This window comes from Nerophis lumbriciformis, linkage group LG04 (genome assembly GCF_033978685.3).
Source record: "Nerophis lumbriciformis linkage group LG04, RoL_Nlum_v2.1, whole genome shotgun sequence".
Classification (NCBI taxonomy): Eukaryota; Metazoa; Chordata; class Actinopteri; order Syngnathiformes; family Syngnathidae; genus Nerophis; species Nerophis lumbriciformis.
The window spans coordinates 53,895,944-53,917,500 of record NC_084551.2 but is presented as its reverse complement, the minus strand read 5'-3'; the positions used below and the strand labels follow the sequence as shown (position 1 = coordinate 53,917,500).

The following is a 21,557-nucleotide window of genomic DNA, read 5'->3' as shown; positions in this document are numbered from 1 at the left end:
CGCGACCCGACCTCGGATAAGCGGAAGAAGATGGATGGATGGATGGATGGATTGCTTGCTTACGTGGGGGGATTCCGACTATTTTGGAGTGGTAGTAGTAGTCCATCCACAGAGATAGTTCTGCCACACAATACCTCAATGCTAACCAGGGGAATTTTGACAGTTAGGATTGCGCGTCAGCATCAAAACAGTTGTTTTTTCTCACTACGATTGTCATGATCCGTGGTCATGATCATGTTTTGTATTTTCTGTTAGTTTTAGACTCCTTTAGTTCCTGTTTGTGCACCTCTGAGTTTGTTTTGGTTGCCATGGTTGCTCATTGTGTTCACCTGTCTCTGATTGGTGTTCGGGACGCTCACCTGTTTCCTGAGCACTAATCAGAGGCATTATTTAAGCCTGCCTTTGCCGGTCAGTCAGCCTGGCGTCATTGTTTGCTTCATGCAACCTGCTACGTACATTTTGTTTGTTTCATGCCACAGTTGGTGAGTATTCCTTGTCCATAGTCCATGCTAAATAGTAGCATTAGCTTCGAGTGTGACTTGTTTTCTGTTTTTTTGTACTACTTTGATATTTTGAGGAATAAATCATGTTCCTACCTGCACGCTTTGTCCGGAGTGGTCCATGTCTGCATCCCGTGAGAACGAACCCCGTTGTAATCTGCGAAAACCCAGTCGTGACAACGATAGGGTTGTCCATAGTCCATGCTAAATAGTAGCATAAGCTTCGAGTGTGACTTGTTTTCCGTTTTTTTGTACTACTTTGATATTTTGAGAAATAAATCATGTTCCTACCTGCACGCTTTGTCCGGAGTGGTCCGTCTACATCCCGGGAGAACGAACCCCGCAGTAATCTGCGAAAACCCAGTCGTGACAACGATAGGGACGAAACCATCCTTGCCCAGTCACACCCTCCTGGTTTTGAAATATAAATATTTGAGGCTTTGGCATCAAGCCGTTGGACTAGATCTGACCAATCTAAGAACAAGTTAATGGTACCCACCTGTTCCCCAATTAGCCTGTTCACCTGTGGGGATGTTCCAAATAAGTGTTTGATGAGTATGCCTCAACTTTCTCAGTCTTTTTTTTGGCCACTTGTGCCAGCTTTTTTTTGGAAACATGTTGCAGGCATCAAATTCCAAATGAGCTAATGTTTGCAAAAAATAACAAAGTTTCTAAGTTCGAACATTAAATATCTTGTCTTTGCAGTCTATTCAATTGAATATAGGTTGAAACGGATTTGCAAATCATTGTATTCTGTTTTCATTTACCATTTATACAACGTGCAAACTTTACTGGTTTTGGGTTTTGTTTATACATACAGTATATATATATATTTATATATACTCTTTGACTAGGGGGCAGCATTGGGTTTAAAAAACTTTGCCGGGGGCCGAAAGCAGACTGCATGAAAAAGTAAATATACATCATCGGCGGTCACTCGAACGATCCTCCTGGTAGGGGTGTATCCCTTTATGGAGGATGCCTGTGCGGGACTTTGTTTTTTTACGTGGTGAGACTGGTGCACAGACAGTCACCACACAATCCTTGGCAGAAATCGGGTCAGGGTCCAGTGGTATGGAGTCCAAGACGACTGGGGACCTTTTTCTGCTGCAGCCTTCTTCCGCCTTCGCAGCCATTGTGGTAGTTCTGAAAATCTACCGTCTTCCGCCTGCTCCGTCGTTGAGGTCTTCAACGTATCCCTGGCTAGGGGGGCAGTCAGGTACTAGGCCTTTGCCAAGGGCCACCTGGGGTGACAGTAATAAATATATGTATATGTATATATATATATATATATATATATATATATATATATATATATATATATATATATATATATATATATCCATCCATCCATCCATCCATCTTCTTCCGCTTATCTGAGGTCGGGTCGCGGGGGCAGCAGCTTAAGCAGGGAAGCCCAGACTTCCCTCTCCCCAGGCACTTCGTCCAGCTCCTCCCGGGGGATCCCGAGGCGTTCCCAGGCCAGCCGGGAGAGATAGTCTTCCCAGCGTGTCCTGGGTCTTCCCCGTGGCCTCCTAGCGGTCGGACGTGCCCGAAACACCTTCCTAGGGAGGCGTTCGGGTGGCATCCTGACCAGATGCCCTAACCACCTCATCTGGCTCCTCTCGATGTGGAGGAGCTGCCCCCGGATGACAGAGCTTCTCACCCTATCTCTAAGGGAGAGCCCCAAACCCAAAGCTCATGACCATAGGTGAGGATGGGAACGTAGATCGACCGGTAAATCGAGAGCTTTGCCTTCCGGCTCAGCTCCTTCTTCACCACAACGGATCGATACAGCGTCCGCATTACTGAAGACGCCGCACCGATCCGCCTGTCGATCTCACGATCCACTCTTCCCCCACTCGTGAACAAGACTCTGAGGTACTTGAACTCCTCCACTTGGGGCAAGATCTCCTCCCCAACCCGGAGATGGCACTCCACCCTTTTCCGGGAGAGAACCATGGACTCTGACTTGGAGGTGCTGATTCTCATCCCAGTCGCTTCACACTCGGCTGCGAACCGATCCAGTGAGAGCTGAAGATCTTGGCCAGAGGAAGCCATCAGGACCACATAATCTGCAAATAGCAGAGACCTAATCCTGCAGCCACCAAACCAGATACCCTCAACGCCTTGACTGCGCCTAGAAATTCTGTCCATAAAGGTTATGAACAGAATCGGTGACAAAGGGCAGCCTTGGCGGAGTCCAACCCTCACTGGAAAGGGGTCCGACTTACTGCCGGCAATGTGCACCAAGCTCTGGCACTGATTATACAGGGAGCGAACTGCCACAATAAGACAGTCCTTTACCCCATACTCTCTGAGCACTCCCCACAGGACTTCCCGGGGTACACGGTCGAATGCCTTCTCCAAGTCCACAAAGCACATGTAGACTGGTTGGGCAAACTCCTATGCACCCTCAAGGACCCTGCCGAGAGTATAGAACTGGTCCACAGTTCCACGACCAGGACGAAAACCACACTGTTCCTCCTGAATCCGAGGTTCGACTATCCAGCGTAGCCTCCTATCCAGTACACCTGAATAGACCTTACCGGGAAGGCTGAGGAGTGTGATCTCACGATAGTTAGAAAACACCCTCCGGTTCCCCTTCTTAAAGAGAGGAACCACCACCCCGGTCTGTCAATCCAGAGGTACCGCCCCCGATGTCCACGCGATGTTGCAGAGTCTTGTCAACCAAGACAGCCCCACAACATCCAGAGCCCTAAGGAACTCCGGGCGGATCTCATCCACCCCCGGGGCCTTGCCACCGAGGAGCTTTTTAACTACCTCGGCATACCACATGGACACACGGAAAACTACAGATATTGGTATCAGTTTTCATTCCCAGGTATCGGTTCGAATGTGAACGATACCGGACAGATGTGACACGGTGTCTTCTGTCACAGATTCTTTAGAGTCTTTGTTGCTTTTTTTTCGAGCCGCAAACAGGCAAGCACAAAATAAAAGTAATAATAAATAAATAAATAAAAATAGTCCAGAGGGAATGTTTCCTCTTCAAGCAGCTGCTCTGTTCTCGTGTGTTTGGTATCATCCCACAGGCAAACCTTTTCAAATGTGCTGCTTGCATGCAGAGGGGTCTCGGGGGCCGCCACACTGCGGCAGGTGCCAGAAAGCCCATAAAACAAGGCACGCACAAAGACACACACACACTCACACACACACACACAATCACACACTCTGTTCCAGCCACTTTAATTGGGATTTAAGGCACTTGTCGCTCTCACAGCCATTAGCTAAAAATATCTAGGAGACCAGCGTCAAAGAACCGGGCCATGATCAGCTTTCATGTTCTGCTGGAACCGTATGAAAATTCCATATCACGGTTCCGTAGCACAATAATGACGGTATTGTTGAACGTGCTCAAAAGGTGAAAAATACATTTGTTGACAAACATGACACATTGTTAGAAAGCCCACTGTTTAATATGTTTATGCTTCACTGATGACACTATTTGGCCGGCGCCGTTTTGTCCAACTAGTCCTTGAACCCACCGTGGTTGGTTTAGAACTTTCTCCAATGCTGCCACGGAAAGACCTGTTTCATGCCACTCCTCCTTTGTCTCATTTTGTCCACCAAACCTTTTATGCTGTGCGTGAATGCACAACGGTGAGCTCTGTTGACGTTATTGACTTGCACGCAGTGCTAATAATCCATGCTAACATGCTACTTAGGCTGGATGTTTGTAGTGGTTAGAGTGTCCGCCCTGGGATCGGTAGGTCGCGAGTTCGAACCCGGGCCGAGTCATACCAAAGACTATAAAAATGGGAGCCGCTACCTCCCTGCTTGGCACTCAGCGTCAAGGGTTGGAATTGGGGGTTAAATCACCAAAAATGATTCCCGGGCGCTGCCACCGCTGCTGCTCACCCCTCCCCTCACCTCCAAGGGGGTGATCAAGGATAATTTCGCCACACCTAGTGTGTGTGTGACAATAATTGGTACTTCAACTTAAATTATTAAGCACCACTGATAGTCACACACACACACTAGGTGTGGCGAAATGCATGAGGGGAGCAGTGAGCAGCAGCGGTGGCCATGCATTTTTTTTGGTCAAAAGGGTCAAAAGTATACATACAGCAATGTTAATATTTGCTTACATGCCCCTTGGCAAGTTTCACTGCAATAAGGCGCTTTTGGTAGCCATCCACAAGCTTCTGCTTCAATTTTTGACCACTCCGCTTGACAAAATTGGTGTAGTTCAGCTAAATGTGTTGGTTTTCTGACATGGACTTGTTTCTTCAGCATTGTCCACACGTTTAAGTCAGGACTTTGGGAAGGCCATTCTAAAACCTTCATTCTAGCCTGATTTAGCCATTCCTTTCCCACTTTTGACGTGTGTTTAGGGTCATTGTCCTGTTGGAGCACCCAACTGCGCCCAAGACCCAACCTCCGGGCTGATGATTTTAGCTTGTCCTGAAGAATTTGGAGGTAATCCTCCTTTTTCCATTGTCCCATTTACTCTCTGTAAAGCACCAGTTCCATTGGCAGCAAAACAGTACAATACTACCACCACCATGCTTAACGGTAAGCATGGTGTTCCTGGGATTAAAGGCCTCACCTTTTCTCCTCCAAACATATTGCTGGGTATTGTGGCCAAACAGCTCAGTTTTTGTTCCATCTGACCACAGAACTTTCCTCCAGAAGGTCTGATATTTGTCCATGTGACTGTAAGTACACCTCTGTATAGCATTAAAATAAAACAAAAAAGAAAAAATCAACTTACAACAAAGAATAACTTTAATAACTCTATTCAAACTATAAAAAATTTTGACCGACTTGAACCTTTTGTTACTGATTTTTTTTTTTTTTTAAAAGATACACTCAATAAAAAAATTATAAATCAGCATCATTACAATTTATACAAAACTCTGACCTACAAAACAAAAACGATTAAAACAATTTGTGCTCACTTTTTTATTATCAAAATGAGGAAGTCAGGATTAATGACTACAGTCAGCACGTTTTGCAGTGCACAGCTTTTCAGTTTTTTAAGCATGATACTTCGGGTTCCCCCCCTAGCATGGAACCGTGAGCCCCCCCCTTTTAGCAGGGGATACTGCTAAAAGATACACACATTACATTCCTTTTCTTTCTTATTTTAAGGGATGGGGGTCAGCACTAGCCCCGACTCCCAGGGTCACAACCCTGCGTGGAGGGGCTAAGAGGTATGGGGGTGCGGGGGGGTAGTCGACTGATGGGAATTTCTGATTGGCTGGTCAGAGGAGCAGCCTGGGGGCCTGTGATACCGCGCACCTGCCAGCCCGTGTCTTTCACCAGCCCGGATCAGCCCGGATCAGTCCGGATCAGAACTTGAGTCGGACGGCTAAGCGTGGGATCATTCGGACACTAAAGCCTCCACCCCCCTCTCAATCATTTATTTGCTAATCCGGAAGTCGGAGCTGGAAAATTGACGTTGACACAACCCGCTTCACACCCGCTGACCTAGGTTTCCCCGCCAATTGCTGAAGGTTCGAGTTTGCATGACTAAGTTCATGATTTACCAGGTAACACTGAAGTGTGCAGCTGCTTCATGTGGACTCACGACCGGAGCTCGAGAATTTGACACATGGAAACTGACACCTAGTCACCCTCAGTTCAATTGTACGGCGGCATCCAAGCGGTTGACATTTAACTTCGAAACTTGGGACTAGAGTTGTATGGAGTATTGGTACTAATAAAGTACCGCGGTACTAATGAATTGAAGAAGGTACTGTACTGCATTTGAAAAAGTACTTCTTTTTTTTTGCATGCCATGACATTGCTGGTAATATGACCCCAGGTGCATGTGAGCCCACACACACACAGGGAGCACTTAGAAGCGGAAACAGTGTGGAGAAAGAAGAAGGCGGTGAAGCTATTGTTTTTCTCTGTGTGTGTGTTTTTGTAGTTCTTGTCCTGTGCCCTTATTTTGGTATTTTCGCTATTTCAATTTGTCCTGCCCAGCCACTCAGACAAATCATGTTGTTGATGTACATCAGGGGTGTCCAAAGTGTGGCCCGGGGGCCATTTGCAGCCCCGCAGCTCAAGTTTTTTTGGCCCGCGGCATGTTGTCGAAATAAAATCAGACAAAAAAACAACAGTAATGTAAGCATAATGATAAAATATGGTAGCTAATTTTAATACTAATAATTAATACGAAGCAGACATATTGTTGTGTCTGTAAATTTATGTCTGTTTTAGATTTTTTTTTTTTTACAAAATAAAATATCAAAACGGCCCCCGCATGCTTTGACTGTGGTCCAAGTTTAAAAAAAGCTCCAGATTTTCCCCAAATTCCCTAATATCATTTACTACTTTAACATTTCTTGCCCGATTTAAACAATTCTAACACCAACCAATTCATTTTCAAAAAAATCCCTCTTTTCCCAAAATTCCCCAAATTTCCAGGAAGTTCCCATTGAGTTGCATGGGACATTTTTCCAAGTTGCACAATTCCCACAATTTTCAACTAGAGATGTCCGATATTATCGGCCGATAAATGCTTAAAAATGTAGTATCGGAAATTATCGGTATCGGTTTCAAAAAGTAAAATTAATGACTTTTTAAAACACTGCTGTACGGAGCGGTACATATTCGGTAAAACATGGACGTAGGGAGCAGTCTCCTCTCTCCCCTATCCCACACACAACACAGGAGTTGCAGCACGACTGCAGCATGAGAGGTTTACTGGCGACGCTTGATGACCTCATCAAACCGCCGCGAGCGCAGCATAACAACAACAAGAGTGTTGTTGCCGGTGCTGTAGCCGTGGCTAACAAGCGAGCTTGCTCGGTGACTGACTAACGACACCATGTCTATGGTTTGGGATTATTTTAAAGTGTCTCTGACGGATAAAAAACTGGCAATTTGCAATGACTACAAAAAGTTGGTTATGCGAGGAGGAACCAAAACGTCTTCCTTTAAAATCTTCAAGAATCATAAGGAGATACACGATGAATACAAGCATAAGATGGATGAAAAGCAAACACCGAAAGCAGCTTGCAGTAAAAAGAGGTGCCCTGTCTCAACGCAGCATTTCAGAAGCTCTGGCTGACTGCTAGGCCACTTCAAACACTCACCACTAGCTTGCATAACATTTGTGTTACTCATACAAATACGTTAGAGCAGGGCAGATTGAGCCCAGTTTATAATTCCCTGTTATACAGTATGACAGGCAGTCTTGCACTAAAGGAGGACTATGTTATTGTTTACTTTATTACTCTAGTATACTCTGGACTGAAGCTGTGTGCCTTCATTGTTTTTGTAGCTGTTGTTTTGAGGCATGTATTAAAAAATGTAAGAAATAAAGTCAAAGTGTAGTATTTCCCATAGTTGTAGTGGGTATCAGGATTATCTCAGGGAGAGCATGTCCCAAATTCCAAGCTGCTGTTTTGAGGCATGTTAAAAAAAATAATGCACTTTGTGACTTCAATAATAAATATGGCAGTGCCATGTTGGCATTTTTTTCCATAATTTGAGTTGATTTATTTTGGAAAACCTTGTTACATTGTTTAATGCATCCAGCGGGGCATCACAACAAAATTAGGCATAATAATGTGTTAATTCCATGACTGTATATATCGGTATCGGTTGATATCGGAATCGGTAATTAAGAGTTGGACAATATCGGAATATCGGATATCGGCAAAAAAGTCATAATCGGACATCTCTATTTTCAACCCACTCAAACCATTCCAACATCAACACATTCCACTCCTCCTGGACATTCAAACTAACACTTTCCCAAGTTCCAAACCAAATTCCGTTTTTTCTGGAAATTCAAACTCTTCAACATTCAAACCATTTCAGCGTTCAAACGATTTCAACATTCAAACCATTTCTACCTTCATCCTACATTCCATTAGCATTTCAGTTCAGCGTAGGCTTTTCAACATTGAAACTATTTCAACATTCAAACTATTCTTACATTCTGTCAGCATTTCACTTCAACTTCAGCATTGAAGAATTCCCCCCGCAATTCCTTCAGGAATTGCCTCTTCTAGTTTATATTTGACTTTATTAAATGTTTGGGTAGAATTTTATTAAACGAAACATGTTTTCTTTTAAGTAGTTTAGAAATTGATCAGAGCTGTTTTTTCTCCTTTTTGGAGGAATTCGGTTGCTCATAGAACTGGCACCCAATGTTTCTAAAAAGGTATCGATTTCGACCTGAGTTCATATTTCGCTGGTTTTGTTGCATTTTTGTTGCTTTTCGCTTGATTGTAAAATATGTCGATGTAGAGGGGGGGTGACGTTCATATGTTGTAAATATTCAGTGTTTTATCCTTCATAGTTAATATTGTAAATGTGTGATTGTAAAATATGTCGGCGTAGGGGGGTGTGACATTCATATGTTGTCAATATTCAGTGTTTTATCCTTCATAGTTAATAGTGTAAATGTGTGATTGTAAAATATGTCGGTGTAGGGGGGGGGGGGGGGTGACATTCATATGTTGTCGATATTCAGTGTTTTATCCTTCATAGTTAATATTGTAAATGTGTGTAAATGTGTGATTGTAAAATATTTTGATGGAGAGGGGAGGTGATGTTCATATGTTGTCAATATTCATTGTTTTATCCTTCATAGTTAATATTGTAAATACCACATTTTTTATTGTCATGTACATTCTGGGTGTCTCATTCAGTAACAACAAAAAAAATATTTTTTTGCAAATATTAGCTCATTTGGAATTTGATGCCTGCAACATGTTTTTCAAAAAAGCTGGCACAAGCGGCAAAAAAGTTGAGGAATGCTCATCAAACACTTATTTGGAACATCCCACAGGTGAACATGGATAATTGGGAACAGGTGGGTGCCATGATTGGGTATAAAAGCAGCTTCCATGAAATGCTCAGTCATTCACAAACAAGGATGGGACGAGGGTCACCACTTTGTCAACAAATGCCTGAGCAAATTGTCGAACGGTTTAAGAACAACATTTCTCAACCATCTATTGCAAGGAATTTAAGGACTTCACCATCTAGGGTTCATAATATCGTCAAAAGGTTCAGAGAATCTGGAGAAATCACTGCACGTAACATTGAATGCCCGTGACCTTGAATCCCTCAGGCGGTACTGCATCAAAAAGCGCCATCAGTGTGTAAAGGATATCACCACATGGGCTCAGGAACACTTCAGAAAACCACTGCCAGTAACTACAGTTGGTCGCTACATCTGTAAGTGCAAGTTAAAACTCTACTATGCAACGCCAAAGCCATTTATCAACAACACCCAGAAACTTTGGTGCATTATTGCTCCATATTCAAATGAGTATTTGATGTTTTATGAATGCTAGCGTAAAGATCAATACAAACGTCTGATCCAGCATTCTGCCTGCCTCTAATACAATCAATCAATCATTCTGCTGACACTGACCTAAATTGACATTTGGGTTTTAAGAGTAAAAATGCAAACAGGATTCTTCCTCTGCCAGGATTTAACGTACTCAATAAAACCGTGTTAATAATAATGATAACGATACTGTAAATTTTCACAGCAAATGACTGTAAATTGAAAAAGGATACTACTGTTATTCTTATGGTAAAGCCTGAGCTGCCAGTTTTATTTTACAGTTTATTAAACGTTCTTTACTACTACTACTAATTACCGTAAATAGACTTTTATTTTTACAGCAAATTCTGGTGAATGAGCTGTTTTTTTGTTTTTTTTACTGTAAAATTTGCAGTTGCTTTCACAGTGCATTACTGTAAATTGAAAAACCGTACGGTAAAATTCTGGCAACTGAACTGTCCTTTTTTTAAATCTAATTATTTTTTGTTTTTACGGTACATTACTGCAAATGTGTAACAAAAACAGTACCACTTTTAATTTTACAGTAAAATCCTGGCGACTTTTTTTTTTGTTTTTTTTTTACTGTAAAACCTACGATTGTTGAGGAAAGAGGAAAGCAGTACCAATTTAAATATTTCAGGATAATCCTGAAAAATTAGCTTCCAGGTTTGTTTTTTAATAGCTGAATAAACACTCTTTGAGTCGGCTGTAAATTACTGTAAATAGAATAATGGTACCAATTTTTATTTTACAGTAAAATTCAGTTGAATGAGCTACCATTTTTTTTGTTTAATTCACGGTTGTTTTTACAGTGCCAGTTTTTTGTAAATTAAAAAATGACTTTATTTTTTACTGTAAAATCCTGTAAATGAGCTGTCAGTTTTTGTTCACTGTAACATTTACAGTTGTTTTTACAGTGCATTACTGTGAATTAAAAAAAAAAAAAAAAAACAATACCACTTTTATTTAACGTAAAAATTATGCATCTGAGCTGTCAGTTTTTTTATTACTGTAAAATCATGTAATTTTTACAGTGCATTACTGTAACACTTTTATATTGCACTGTACAATTCTGCCGACTACGCTGCCAGTTTTTTTTACTGTAAAACAGTGGATTACTGTAAATGGAAAAAACTACTTTATTTCTTACAGTAAAATCCTAAAAATGAGCTGTCAGTTTTTGTTTCCTGTAACATTTACAGTTGTTTTTACAGTGCATTACTGTAAATTGAAAAAACACCACCACTTTTATTTAACATAATAATTATGCATCTGACTTGTCAGGTTTATTATGTATTACTGTAAAATTTTCTTTTTTTTTTACAGTGAATTACTGTAAATTGATACCACTTTTAATTTTACAGTAAAATCCTGGCGACTGAGCCGCCAGTTTTTTTTTTTACTGTAAAACCTACAATTGTTGTTTTTACAGTGCATTGCTGTAACACTTTTTTATATTGCACAGTAAAATTCTGCCGATTAAGCCGCCAGTTTTTACTGTAAAATAGTCCATTACTGTAAATGGAAAAACTACTTTATTTCTTATTGTAAAATCCTGTAAATGAGCTGCCAGTTTTTGTTTCCTGTAACATTTGAAGTTGTTTTACAGTGCATTACTGTAAATTGATTTTTTTTTTTTAAATACCACTTTTATTTAACATAAAAATTATGCATCTGAGCTGTCAGTTTTTTTAATACTGTAAAACCATGGAATTTTTACAGTGCATTAGTGTAACACTTTTATATTGTACTCCACACTTTTATATTGTACTCCACAATTCTGGCGACAAAGCTGTCAGTTTTTTTACTGTAAAACAGTGGATTACTGTAAATGGGAAAAACAACTCTATTTACTCTGTAAAATCCTGTAAATGAGCTGTCAGTTTTTGTTTACTGTAACATTTACAGTTGTTTTCACAGTGCATTACTGTAAATTAAAGTAAAAACAATACCACTTTTACAGTTGTTTTTACATTACTGTAAATTGAAAAAAAAAAAAAAAACAATACCACTTTTATTGAACATAATCATGCATCTCCACTTTTATTGAACATAATCATGCATCTGACCGGTCAGGTTTTTTTGACTGTAAAATCTTGTCATGTTTACAGTACAAAACTGTAAATGTATACCACTTTTAATTTTACAGTAAAATCCTGGCGACTGAGCCGCCAGTTTTTTTTTTACTGCAAAACCTACAATTGTTGTTTTTACAGTGCATTACTGTAACACTTTTTTATATTGTTCGGTAAAATTCTGCCGATTAAGCTGCCAGTTTTTACTGTAAAATAGTGCATTACTGTAAATGTAAAAACAACTTTATTTCTTACTGTAAAATCCTGTAAATGAGCTGTCAGATTTTGTTAACTGTAACATTTACAGTTGTTTTTACAGTGCATTACTGTAAATTGAAAAAACAATACCACTTGTATTTAACATAATAATTATGCATCTGACTTGTCAGGTTTTGTATTACTGTAAAATTGTCATTTTTACAGTGAATTACTGTAAATTGATACCACTTTTAATTTTACAGTAAAATCCTGGCGACTGAGCTGCCAGTTTTGTTTTTTTACCGTAAAACCTACAATTGTTGTTTTTACAGTGCATTACTATAACACTTTTATATTGTACTGTACAATTCTGGCGACGAATCTGCCAGTTTTTTACTGTAAAACAGTGCATTACTGTAAATGGAAAAACAACTATTTCTTACTGTAAAATCCTACAAATGAGCTGCCAGTTTTTGTTAACTGTAACATTTACAGTTGTTTTTACAGTGCATTTCTGTAAATTGAAAAAAAAAATGGTAAACGTGTAATTTTTACAGTGAACTTTTAATTTTACAGTAAAATCCTGGCGATTGAGCTGCCAGTTGTTGGTTTTTTACTGTAAAACCTACAAGTATTGTTTTTACGGTGCATTACTGTAACACTTTTATATTGTAGGGTAAAATTCTGGCGACGAAGCTGCCAGTTTTTTACTGTAAAACAGTGCATTACTGTAAATGAAAAAACAACTATTTCTTACTGTAAAATCCTACAAATGAGCTGCCCGTTTTTGTTTACTGTAACATTTACAGTTGTTTTTACAGTGCATTACTGTAAACTGAAAATAACAACACCACTTTTATTTAACATAATAATTATGCATCTGACTTGTCAGGTTTTGTAATACTGTAAAAGTGTAATTTTTACAATGAATTACTGTAAATTGAAGAAGGATACTACTGTTATTCTTATGGTATGCCTGAGCTGCCAGTTTGTTTTTTACTGTAAAACCTACAAGTGTTGTTTTTACAGTGCATTACTGTAACACTTTTATATTGTACGGTAAAATTCTGGCGACGAAGCTGCCAGTTTTTTACTATAAAACAGTGCATTACTGTAAATGGAAAAACAACTTTATTTCTTACTGTAAAATCCTACAAATGAGCTGCCAGTTTTTGTTTACTGTAACATTTACAGTTGTTTTTACAGTGCATTACTGTAAAAGGGAAAAAAAAACCACGATACCACTTTTATTTAACGTAAAAAGTATGATGACTGAGCTGTCAGGTTTTTGTATTACTGTAAAATCTCATCATTTTACAGTAATTTACTGTAAATTGAAAAATGGTACTACTTTTGTTTTTACAGTAAAATTCTGGCGACAGAGCTGCCATACAGTAAACGGAATGTGTCCTTCGATAATCTGTGACACACACACACACACACACACACACACACACACACACACACACACACACACACACACACACACACACACACACACACAGATTCAGGATGGTCCCACTTGTGCAACATCTGCTTCTGATCGGACCTGCATGTCCACGTTTCGGTCACCCTGCCAATGAAGCGACTCTAACTTAGTCTCTGTCTTCCTACAGGCGACTCGACGGCATAAAGGACTAACACTAGACCAGACCCAAGCCTGATTCCGACCAGACTGGCCCTGGTTATGATCATCTGCAGTCTGGCTCTGGCTCTCAAAGGGTATTTTTCTTATGTTCCGTGTCAAGAAGTCGTAGTTATACTTCTATGTCAGCACTTTGTCCAAGGTCTGACCAGTGGTCTGTGTGTCCTTCCAGAAAGGGGGTAAGATGTTTGTGGAGTCTGTGGTTCGATGGGCAGCGTTGGGCATCCTGCTGCAGGCCGGACTGCAGGTGTCAGCAGAAAGTTGCCCTCCACGGTGCGTGTGTCCACACGAGGCGAAGGAAGTCATCTGCTCCGGCAAACATTTGAACACCATCCCGGAGGGTTTTTCCGGCGATGCAAGGCGTCTGGATTTGTCCTACAACAAGATCAGGACTGTAGGGCGCCGGCAGTTCTCTGGCCTCCCGCAACTTCAAGAACTCGACCTTAGCGATAATCTAATCTCTATGATTGAGGTGGATGCTTTCCAGGGACTACAGATCCTCAGGACACTTCGGATTAAAAACAATCGACTCAAGATCATTCCTGTCGGGGTTTTTTCTGGCCTGTCCAGTCTACGATTTTTGGATCTGAGCCAGAATGAGATTCTGGTCTTCCTAGACTACACATTCAAAGAGATGGTGAACCTGCAGACGCTTGAGGCTGATGAAAATGACTTGGTGTTCATCTCTCAGCGGGCTTTTGTGGGTTTGCATAGTCTGCAGGAACTTAACATAGATCGTAGTAATTTGACGTCTATTCCCACCGAGGCGTTGTCTCAGCTCCAGAGCCTGATGCGCCTTCGCATGCTCCGTCTCACCATTTCCACTCTGCCTAACAATGCTTTCCGTCGGCTGCATCGTCTACACACCCTGATCATGGTGAGTTGGCCAACTCTGGACACGATGGCGAGCAACAGCCTGATTGGACTCAATTTGACTGCTCTGGTCATTAGCAACTGCAACCTCAGTGCTGTGCCATACTCAGCTCTTCGTCCCCTGGTACACCTGCGCTTCCTAGACCTGTCCTATAACCCAATCACTGTTATTCAAAGTAACCTGTTGGGGGATCTCCTTAGACTCCAAGAGTTACATCTTGTCGGGGGGAACTTGCTACGTATAGAACCGGGGGCTTTCAGGGGCCTAACCTACTTTCGCATGCTTAATGTTTCATCCAATCACCTCACAACTTTAGAGGAGAGCACCTTGCACTCAGTGGGAAACCTTCAGGTGCTCAGACTGGATGGGAATCCCCTAGCTTGCGACTGCCGCCTGCTATGGGTGGTACGTCGGCGATTGCGCCTGAACTTTGACGGACACCAGCCCACGTGCTCTACCCCCGACACCGTGAGGCAGCGAGAATTCAGAGACTTTTCGGAAAAGGAGCTGCCGAGGCTGTTTACCTGCCGTCCTACCCGTATATTAGATCGTAGGCCGCAGGAGGCCAGGGTGGAGGAAGGCACCACTGTTCTGTTCTCCTGCAAGGCTGATGGTGATCCAGCTGCATCCATCACCTGGATCTCGTCCCACAAGAATAAAGTCTCTTCAACGGGAAGAATCAGGGTTTTGCCTAATGGTACTCTGGAAGTCCGGTATGCACAGGTCCATGACAGCGGCACCTATCAGTGCCTCGCCGGCAACGCTGCCGGCAACGACAGCCTGACAGTCGGCCTCTATGTAAAGGCGGTCGCTCGAAACCGAACTATCCCCTTCTTCACCGAGGAAGACTGGCTGGAGCCCCCGGTCCCCCAAGCTACCAATTCCTCGGCCGAAACGGCCAGGCCCTACCCTTTTGATGCCAAGACGCTGATCATCGCCACCACCATGGGCTTCTTGTCTTTCCTCAGCTCGGTGGCCATCTGCTTTGTCTTCATGTTCTTCTGGAGCCAGAGCAAAGGCCAAATCAAGCACACGGCCACCATTGACTTTGTTCCTCGCTCCTCCATGGGCGGGGGAGGAGACGGCGGGGACGGTGGCAGGTTCACCATGAAACTTATTTAAAGCCGACTAAGCAGTTTGGACCTTTAAGGACTCCTCTTTCGGAGTCAGCGAGTTGGGCTACTTACCACTCACCGTAACTCGCGCACTTCATACCGACATGCATTCTGGGTCCACCAAACCTTTTCAAGTGCTCGTCCCGCATTGCAGCGTCTTTATTGCCAACACAAGCCGTGGAGCTGAAGAGACCGTAGCAGTAAAACACGTTGAGTGGCGGCTTCCCGGGGACGTTTGCGAGTCGCACCAACGACTACCGGCTTAATGTACACAAGGAATGACACGTTTTGGTTTCTTTACCGCATGTATCACTTTTTTTATATCGCATGGAAATACTTCTTTCTTTTGTAGCTGCGCAACACGGGAGAATATGTGCCTCAGTAACGGAGAACATGCGGATCGTGTGAATATTTAGGTCAAGGACGTGGGTGAGTGCTGGCTTACTTCTGTCTCTCAGTTACTCCTGACGTGTGGACGCCGCTCAACTGTTTCTATTTTTTGGATTTTGCCAACTTCATTAGCCTACGCACATTTAAGGTGATTAAACGACGCTGTCTCAATCTGCCACGTGTGTTTCCTGCGTTCATGTCAGCTTACCCAATCGGAATTGAGGTCTAATCATCTTCAAATGAAATCTTCCGGCCAGATCATTCTTTTGTCAGAGGCAAAGAGCAGCAGCACGTATTCTTGCGTAACCAAAAGCACTTAATCTGTACTTTGTGTTTCGGAGCACACACAAAAATGGCCTCGTCGCAAGACGACAAAAGCCGCGGGGATTACATGAGCACCTGCGCACACGCACCAGAGTGTAGTTCTGGACCTTTCTATTCTCCTTCAAAGACACACACACACTCACACACACACACACAATCACACACTCTGTTCCAGCCACTTTAATTGGGATTTAAGGCACTTGTCGCTCTCACAGCCATTAGCTAAAAATATCTAGGAGACCAGCGTCAAAGAACCGGGCCATGATCAGCTTTCATGTTCTGCTGGAACCGTATGAAAATTCCATATCACGGTTCCGTAGCACAATAATGACGGTATTGTTGAACGTGCTCAAAAGGTGAAAAATACATTTGTTGACAAACATGACACATTGTTAGAAAGCCCACTGTTTAATATGTTTATGCTTCACTGATGACACTATTTGGCCGGCGCCGTTTTGTCCAACTAGTCCTTGAACCCACCGTGGTTGGTTTAGAACTTTCTCCAATGCTGCCACGGAAAGACCTGTTTCATGCCACTCCTCCTTTGTCTCATTTTGTCCACCAAACCTTTTATGCTGTGCGTGAATGCACAACGGTGAGCTCTGTTGACGTTATTGACTTGCACGCAGTGCTAATAATCCATGCTAACATGCTACTTAGGCTGGATGTTTGTAGTGGTTAGAGTGTCCGCCCTGGGATCGGTAGGTCGCGAGTTCGAACCCGGGCCGAGTCATACCAAAGACTATAAAAATGGGAGCCGCTACCTCCCTGCTTGGCACTCAGCGTCAAGGGTTGGAATTGGGGGTTAAATCACCAAAAATGATTCCCGGGCGCTGCCACCGCTGCTGCTCACCCCTCCCCTCACCTCCAAGGGGGTGATCAAGGATAATTTCGCCACACCTAGTGTGTGTGTGACAATAATTGGTACTTCAACTTAAATTATTAAGCACCACTGATAGTCACACACACACACTAGGTGTGGCGAAATGCATGAGGGGAGCAGTGAGCAGCAGCGGTGGCCATGCATTTTTTTTGGTCAAAAGGGTCAAAAGTATACATACAGCAATGTTAATATTTGCTTACATGCCCCTTGGCAAGTTTCACTGCAATAAGGCGCTTTTGGTAGCCATCCACAAGCTTCTGCTTCAATTTTTGACCACTCCGCTTGACAAAATTGGTGTAGTTCAGCTAAATGTGTTGGTTTTCTGACATGGACTTGTTTCTTCAGCATTGTCCACACGTTTAAGTCAGGACTTTGGGAAGGCCATTCTAAAACCTTCATTCTAGCCTGATTTAGCCATTCCTTTCCCACTTTTGACGTGTGTTTAGGGTCATTGTCCTGTTGGAGCACCCAACTGCGCCCAAGACCCAACCTCCGGGCTGATGATTTTAGCTTGTCCTGAAGAATTTGGAGGTAATCCTCCTTTTTCCATTGTCCCATTTACTCTCTGTAAAGCACCAGTTCCATTGGCAGCAAAACAGTACAATACTACCACCACCATGCTTAACGGTAAGCATGGTGTTCCTGGGATTAAAGGCCTCACCTTTTCTCCTCCAAACATATTGCTGGGTATTGTGGCCAAACAGCTCAGTTTTTGTTCCATCTGACCACAGAACTTTCCTCCAGAAGGTCTGATATTTGTCCATGTGACTGTAAGTACACCTCTGTATAGCATTAAAATAAAACAAAAAAGAAAAAATCAACTTACAACAAAGAATAACTTTAATAACTCTATTCAAACTATAAAAAATTTTGACCGACTTGAACCTTTTGTTACTGATTTTTTTTTTTTTTTAAAAGATACACTCAATAAAAAAATTATAAATCAGCATCATTACAATTTATACAAAACTCTGACCTACAAAACAAAAACGATTAAAACAATTTGTGCTCACTTTTTTATTATCAAAATGAGGAAGTCAGGATTAATGACTACAGTCAGCACGTTTTGCAGTGCACAGCTTTTCAGTTTTTTAAGCATGATACTTCGGGTTCCCCCCCTAGCATGGAACCGTGAGCCCCCCCCTTTTAGCAGGGGATACTGCTAAAAGATACACACATTACATTCCTTTTCTTTCTTATTTTAAGGGATGGGGGTCAGCACTAGCCCCGACTCCCAGGGTCACAACCCTGCGTGGAGGGGCTAAGAGGTATGGGGGTGCGGGGGGGTAGTCGACTGATGGGAATTTCTGATTGGCTGGTCAGAGGAGCAGCCTGGGGGCCTGTGATACCGCGCACCTGCCAGCCCGTGTCTTTCACCAGCCCGGATCAGCCCGGATCAGTCCGGATCAGAACTTGAGTCGGACGGCTAAGCGTGGGATCATTCGGACACTAAAGCCTCCACCCCCCTCTCAATCATTTATTTGCTAATCCGGAAGTCGGAGCTGGAAAATTGACGTTGACACAACCCGCTTCACACCCGCTGACCTAGGTTTCCCCGCCAATTGCTGAAGGTTCGAGTTTGCATGACTAAGTTCATGATTTACCAGGTAACACTGAAGTGTGCAGCTGCTTCATGTGGACTCACGACCGGAGCTCGAGAATTTGACACATGGAAACTGACACCTAGTCACCCTCAGTTCAATTGTACGGCGGCATCCAAGCGGTTGACATTTAACTTCGAAACTTGGGACTAGAGTTGTATGGAGTATTGGTACTAATAAAGTACCGCGGTACTAATGAATTGAAGAAGGTACTGTACTGCATTTGAAAAAGTACTTCTTTTTTTTTGCATGCCATGACATTGCTGGTAATATGACCCCAGGTGCATGTGAGCCCACACACACACAGGGAGCACTTAGAAGCGGAAACAGTGTGGAGAAAGAAGAAGGCGGTGAAGCTATTGTTTTTCTCTGTGTGTGTGTTTTTGTAGTTCTTGTCCTGTGCCCTTATTTTGGTATTTTCGCTATTTCAATTTGTCCTGCCCAGCCACTCAGACAAATCATGTTGTTGATGTACATCAGGGGTGTCCAAAGTGTGGCCCGGGGGCCATTTGCAGCCCCGCAGCTCAAGTTTTTTTGGCCCGCGGCATGTTGTCGAAATAAAATCAGACAAAAAAACAACAGTAATGTAAGCATAATGATAAAATATGGTAGCTAATTTTAATACTAATAATTAATACGAAGCAGACATATTGTTGTGTCTGTAAATTTATGTCTGTTTTAGATTTTTTTTTTTTTACAAAATAAAATATCAAAACGGCCCCCGCATGCTTTGACTGTGGTCCAAGTTTAAAAAAAGCTCCAGATTTTCCCCAAATTCCCTAATATCATTTACTACTTTAACATTTCTTGCCCGATTTAAACAATTCTAACACCAACCAATTCATTTTCAAAAAAATCCCTCTTTTCCCAAAATTCCCCAAATTTCCAGGAAGTTCCCATTGAGTTGCATGGGACATTTTTCCAAGTTGCACAATTCCCACAATTTTCAACTAGAGATGTCCGATATTATCGGCCGATAAATGCTTAAAAATGTAGTATCGGAAATTATCGGTATCGGTTTCAAAAAGTAAAATTAATGACTTTTTAAAACACTGCTGTACGGAGCGGTACATATTCGGTAAAACATGGACGTAGGGAGCAGTCTCCTCTCTCCCCTATCCCACACACAACACAGGAGTTGCAGCACGACTGCAGCATGAGAGGTTTACTGGCGACGCTTGATGACCTCATCAAACCGCCGCGAGCGCAGCATAACAACAACAAGAGTGTTGTTGCCGGTGCTGTAGCCGTGGCTAACAAGCGAGCTTGCTCGGTGACTGACTAACGACACCATGTCTATGGTTTGGGATTATTTTAAAGTGTCTCTGACGGATAAAAAACTGGCAATTTGCAATGACTACAAAAAGTTGGTTATGCGAGGAGGAACCAAAACGTCTTCCTTTAAAATCTTCAAGAATCATAAGGAGATACACGATGAATACAAGCATAAGATGGATGAAAAGCAAACACCGAAAGCAGCTTGCAGTAAAAAGAGGTGCCCTGTCTCAACGCAGCATTTCAGAAGCTCTGGCTGACTGCTAGGCCACTTCAAACACTCACCACTAGCTTGCATAACATTTGTGTTACTCATACAAATACGTTAGAGCAGGGCAGATTGAGCCCAGTTTATAATTCCCTGTTATACAGTATGACAGGCAGTCTTGCACTAAAGGAGGACTATGTTATTGTTTACTTTATTACTCTAGTATACTCTGGACTGAAGCTGTGTGCCTTCATTGTTTTTGTAGCTGTTGTTTTGAGGCATGTATTAAAAAATGTAAGAAATAAAGTCAAAGTGTAGTATTTCCCATAGTTGTAGTGGGTATCAGGATTATCTCAGGGAGAGCATGTCCCAAATTCCAAGCTGCTGTTTTGAGGCATGTTAAAAAAAATAATGCACTTTGTGACTTCAATAATAAATATGGCAGTGCCATGTTGGCATTTTTTTCCATAATTTGAGTTGATTTATTTTGGAAAACCTTGTTACATTGTTTAATGCATCCAGCGGGGCATCACAACAAAATTAGGCATAATAATGTGTTAATTCCATGACTGTATATATCGGTATCGGTTGATATCGGAATCGGTAATTAAGAGTTGGACAATATCGGAATATCGGATATCGGCAAAAAAGTCATAATCGGACATCTCTATTTTCAACCCACTCAAACCATTCCAACATCAACACATTCCACTCCTCCTGGACATTCAAACTAACACTTTCCCAAGTTCCAAACCAAATTCCGTTTTTTCTGGAAATTCAAACTCTTCAACATTCAAACCATTTCAGCGTTCAAACGATTTCAACATTCAAACCATTTCTACCTTCATCCTACATTCCATTAGCATTTCAGTTCAGCGTAGGCTTTTCAACATTGAAACTATTTCAACATTCAAACTATTCTTACATTCTGTCAGCATTTCACTTCAACTTCAGCATTGAAGAATTCCCCCCGCAATTCCTTCAGGAATTGCCTCTTCTAGTTTATATTTGACTTTATTAAATGTTTGGGTAGAATTTTATTAAACGAAACATGTTTTCTTTTAAGTAGTTTAGAAATTGATCAGAGCTGTTTTTTCTCCTTTTTGGAGGAATTCGGTTGCTCATAGAACTGGCACCCAATGTTTCTAAAAAGGTATCGATTTCGACCTGAGTTCATATTTCG

The 21,557-nt window shown here is 42.1% G+C and overlaps 1 protein-coding gene across 1 annotated transcript in view; it reads left to right on the top strand.

Annotated features, from left to right (window-relative positions):
• LOC133603986 (leucine-rich repeat and immunoglobulin-like domain-containing nogo receptor-interacting protein 1) overlaps positions 1-16,303 on the top strand; it is a 39,478-nt gene extending 23,175 nt beyond the window's left edge. Inside the window, exons 2-3 of the mRNA XM_061957281.2 lie at positions 13,676-13,781; positions 13,877-16,303. Coding sequence (XP_061813265.1) covers positions 13,889-15,700 — 1,812 coding nt within the window. The 5' untranslated portion in view covers positions 13,676-13,781; positions 13,877-13,888 and the 3' untranslated portion in view covers positions 15,701-16,303. The remainder of the gene's footprint in view (positions 1-13,675; positions 13,782-13,876) is intronic.
• The last annotated feature ends 5,254 nt before the right edge of the window (positions 16,304-21,557 follow it).